The sequence below is a fragment of the Montipora capricornis genome, chromosome 4 (assembly GCF_036669925.1).
Source record: "Montipora capricornis isolate CH-2021 chromosome 4, ASM3666992v2, whole genome shotgun sequence".
Lineage (NCBI taxonomy): Eukaryota > Metazoa > Cnidaria > Anthozoa > Scleractinia > Acroporidae > Montipora > Montipora capricornis.
Window position 1 is genome coordinate 42,850,403 of NC_090886.1, and position 5,000 is coordinate 42,855,402.

At 37.9% G+C, this 5,000-nt stretch overlaps 1 protein-coding gene across 3 annotated transcripts in view; it reads right to left on the bottom strand.

The window, feature by feature from the left end:
- LOC138047017 (synaptic vesicle 2-related protein-like) overlaps nucleotides 1-5,000 on the bottom strand; it is a 33,445-nt gene that overhangs the window by 7,651 nt on the left and 20,794 nt on the right. For all 3 annotated transcript variants that reach the window (XM_068893680.1, XM_068893679.1, XM_068893681.1), the window contains 3 exons: nucleotides 2,921-3,016; nucleotides 1,668-1,779; nucleotides 913-994 (listed from right to left, as the gene is read on the bottom strand). In XM_068893680.1, coding sequence (XP_068749781.1) covers nucleotides 913-994; nucleotides 1,668-1,779; nucleotides 2,921-3,016 — 290 coding nt within the window. The remainder of the gene's footprint in view (nucleotides 1-912; nucleotides 995-1,667; nucleotides 1,780-2,920; nucleotides 3,017-5,000) is intronic.

A 5,000-nucleotide genomic window follows, 5' to 3' on the forward strand; every position in this document is an offset into this window, starting at 1 on the left:
AGTTTGACAATGAAATGAGCGAAGTCAAAACAAAGATCACAATCGCCCAACTCTTATTTATGCAAAGTCAAAATTTACTCTCCAAGACGCGTACGACGTTATTTATCACCAGGTAATTCCATCATTTTGGAAATAGCAGCTACTTTATTATTCATCTGCGTCACAAGTTTTCACTGATTTTGGGGCTCATTTTGTTGAAACTCAAGCACGCTTCCAACAGGCCTGTGAACCCTTCCTGCTTACAGAGCAATACTAAAAAACGTCTCCCATATTACATTTCAACCTTAAGCTCGAAAATTCAATACACAACATGATATTATAATTCACAAAGGCAGAAAATACCACAGAATCCTTTTCCAGCGAAAAAATTATTGAAACTAACAACATATTTGCTCTTAGAGGCGAAAACCTCTTCCTATTTCATTGCGTGCGTGAAGACAAGAAACTCAATCGTGTCAAATTACCATGTACTTCAGGTAAATAGAGCTCACTTTGATTTCGTCTCGACGGGCGATAGATTGTTGTCGAAGTCCAGTACTCGTCGCTTTTGAGCTTCCTGCCTAGTTTATCCAACTGACTTTCCATTATTGAGCTCCATAAGGGTATATTTTGTTTAAGGATCCACTAAAACGCCATTCGCGTTACATGACTTTCGACGCCATTGCAGGCTAAGTTAATGATTCTACTGTGTCCACCAGAGAAATCTACGCAGTTCCACTACCCTCTCGATCCTAAGAACATACGCATAGAAGGCTCTATGCACAAAGACACCACTTACCAGGGGAGTGACAGGCAAGACGTTTACCGACACGGAAAAAAAAAAACTAAAAAAAAAGAAAAAAAATAAAACAAACAAACTAGACGAAGACCTCGACTGGTTTGCCATAGGCAACCCAGTAATGAGCAGCTCACCTCGGGTACATACACAAAGAAGCCTTGAAATACACCAAGGGAAAGGCCACGCACCATAAATATAAAAACCAACAAGATATTCCTGTGAAAGGAAATCACACCAGGAGAGAGTTGATATCCTTGCATAATAAACTATATTAAAAACAGAATGCTTTAAAGAGAGGGTGTGTAATACAACAGAGTTACATGTACAGCAGCACAACCCAAATTCACTGAAAGCAAAACATCATGCTTTGCTTCTAATACAGCATTAGGTCCTACACTGAAGCTGTCATAAGTCAGGAGTCATCATGTTTTGTCAAGGATCAAGTCAAGTGAAGGATGATAAACATAAACCAGTTTATTACACCCATTTGGAAATCACTGGTGATCCTTGATTGATCCTCTGATTGGCCCCCAGAAGTGCGACTTATTCCCAAATCGCACTATTTTTTGCTCTAAATCGCACCATTTCCCCAGCCAATGAGAATGGGCCACTAAAACAAAACAACCAATCAGATTTCAAGGCTTGTTTAAGGTAACCATCAAATTGCAGGAAAATGAAAACAAAGAAAACCATGTGTGGCCAGTTTTGCAACTTTCATTCCCAACTGGATCAATTTAATATTGGCACTGACTAAAATTCTCTATTATTTTTTGCAATTAAATAATTATTGTGTGATTTCTAAACAGCTTTGTGCCATGCAATTTTGGTCTGAAATCATACCTGGTCAGAATTCCTTGACATAATGTGTTCACTTAAAACTTAACATTACCTGTCAGTACAAATAAACATTAGAGACAGACATGCAGCCACCAACAAGAATTCCCCAGCTAGAGTTTTCTTCCTTCCAATCCTCTCCATACAGAGCATTGTTAAAAATATTCCTGGAAAAATTAAATTGTTAATTGAGAAACAGGAAACAAGTTCCCTCATCCGATATTATCACAGCAAATACAAGACAAAACTTCAAAGCTCTACAAATTACACCAATATTAATATATGGAGCATTGATCACAGTATTGCTACTTCTTTCATTCCTCATACTTTTTGCATATAGAAATCAATGTAAGGTACTATGTTAATAGACCCTTACTTTGTACCGGTAATTCATTACATTACACATTACACATTTAATAAATCGAACGTGGTTCAGCGTTGTCTGTACTCTTATCGGCAACGATATTCGTCATCAAAGTGGTCTCACTTATGTTGTGGACTCACAAGGCGCACAACAAATTTTGACCACTGTGATGACAAATATTGTTGTCGATAAGAGTTCAGAGAATACTGAACCGCATTTGATTTGTTTCTTACCACAATATCCAACACCAAAGAAAATGTCTATTCCACAGCGTGTGACACAAAGAAAGTGCAAGCGCTGTCTGTAACTTTTCGCAAACCCAGGTCACATTTGAAAGGTGAATGCTTTCAACACTGCTGTAACCTTGCCTTCCAACATACACCTTATTCCAAAATGCAGCTGATTTATGCACATACAAATTGGCCCTTGTTGCCTCGTTCAAGATAAAATATTCTTTTGAATTTTAAGCTTAAGAACGAGGCATCAAGGGCTAATTTGAATAAAAACATAAGAATATTTAAATGGCGGCCATTTTGGAATAAGGTGATCCTTGCACTTATTATTTTAAGCAATTGCTCCCAACTGTGTGGCTTCATAGCTCAGTTGTTAGAGCATTGCACCGGCATTGCACCAGCATTGCACCAGCATTGCACCAGCATTGCACCGGCATCGCAGAGGTCATGGGTTAATCGTCCATTCAAGTGCGAGGATCACTTCTCGATTTTGTCTATAACCCGCGTGTCAAAACCAAATACACAATCTGTTTATTTCATTCCTGATACAAATCCATAAAACCCCGACAGACAAAGTAAATTAAGGAAAAAGAGATTGTTCTTTCTTTTGCAGAAGTTTCAGTTACATGTATGTCACTGACTGAGTACATGTAGATTAAGGGTCATTATAAAGTGGCCTCGTATCATGCAGTCAAGTGATCTAAAACGCACCTGGAAATTCAGCAAATGTGGTCCACAAAAGGCTGACATAGTCTTCAACTGTGAGCAATTTACAACCACACTCAGCCATGGAGGTAGATAGGCTCTCTGACAAGTAGATTAAACACAAGCTATTTTAAAACTAGACGCTTTATGAGCGTACACTGGGTTGCCTATGGTACGTGTTAACCCTAACCCTAATTTTTTCAAGTCAGGGGGTCATTAAGACAATTTAAGGGATCACCCAGAAGTCGTACCAGCAGAGGCCCTTTGGCTCACACCTTCATACGACAAAACAGATCATTTTCTGAGGTTAAAAGCCTGGCTACCAGCCTATTAATCATTTGACAGAAACTACGTGTGGTAGTGCAGTAACACAGCGCTTTATTCCATATTGTCAACTGAGCTGCGTTTTTTTCTTTGAGGATATTCAAGTTCAATATGTAGCACGGTATTGTTTTGGTATTATCATTGTCGTGTCATGGTAAAAGTCTTAGGTAAATAGCCCCCTGAGGAGACATGTGGTTACTAGCAAAGTACTAAACCTAGAATGATTGAAGAAAATAAAAGGGAATCGAGAAACATTGCCTTCTAGGCTGACATGTTGACCATTTCCAAGTTCCCTCACAACTTCTTTTCATCACAGGGTCTCTCTTCTTCCCTTCAAGGAAGGGAAGAAGAGAGACCAAGCAAGATACAGATTTTGTTAGCTTGCTTTATGCAAAACAAATATTGATGCAAAAGTAAATAAATATTGATACACAGTTTTTAGGAAGAGCAGAAGGAAGTTTTCAGGACGGTCGATCGATAATAATATATTTTGCCATCAGCAACACAATTAAAGTGGTACTATGATAAAAAAATAATTTCCTTTTTTCTTCAGATTTTGAAAGCGTGTTTGCTTGACACCGAACTGGCAAAATTTTGAGCTGTGAGTTTTATCCAAAGGCTGTTTATTTTGAGTGTAAGTTTTGGATTTCACGGTCCGCCATTACTCACGTTCAAAACTGGCTGATTGGACCTCAGAAGGTTGGATCTAGAGAAAATGACGTCATTTACTCACTAGCTTAAAATTTCAGCGTGTAAACGCAATCTATTACATATGCAAAACACGGGTTTAAAAGTCTGAAAGCCCGAAACTCCCGTGCTGCATATTAATTCGGCCGCGTATACACGCATCGCATTCTTAAACTAGTGAGTCTTTGACGTCATTTTCTCCTGGACCCAGCTCTCTCAAGATTTTAAAGTTAGTAATGGTGGACCAATAAATAAGAAAATTCCAGTTAAAATAAACAGGTGTCTTTTAAGATCAGAACTTAAAACTTGGGTCAGTTAGTGTTTAGTTAACATAGTTTTGAAATCCAAAGAAAAAAAAGAATTGTTTTTTTGGTCGTAGTACCACTTTAACAACATGAAAGCAACATTAATCTTGAACTGCATCAGCAAAAGACATTTTGTGAGATTTTTGCTACGTTCAAATTTGTTAATTGTACTTTTGGCTGCAAAATTAAATCTGAAATTCGACCGTGAAATCGAATTCAGCGGGCACCTTGATCAAGTTACTGCGACATGTTTACTCGTGAAACAGTGAAGCATCTGTGTCAAATGATGGCAAGATATCGGGTTTTTGTTTTTGTTAGTTTTCTATTTCTTTCAAGTGTTATAAAGTTTGAGAAGAAATGTGCAAATTCAACACAAAGATCACAATCGCCTAACTCTTGAGGTTGACCATTGTTTCTGCAAAGTCAAAAATTTACTCTCCTAGACTAGGTTATTTATCACCAGGTAATTCCATTGTTTTGGAAATAGCAGCTACTTTATTTTTCATCAGCGTCACTTTTGGGGCTCATTTTGTTGCTTCCAACAGACCTGTCATGCGCCGTTTACAGCGCACTACCACAAAAATCCTCCCGTATCACTATTTCAATGCATGTATGCAAATTTGTTAAGCTCGAAAATTACACAACATGATAAAATTCACAAAAGGGGGACATCTCACAAAAATGTTTTCCAGTGAAAAACTTATTGAAACAAACAACATAATTTATTTGCTATTTGAGGCAAAAAACCCTTCCCATTTCAATTGCGTGTG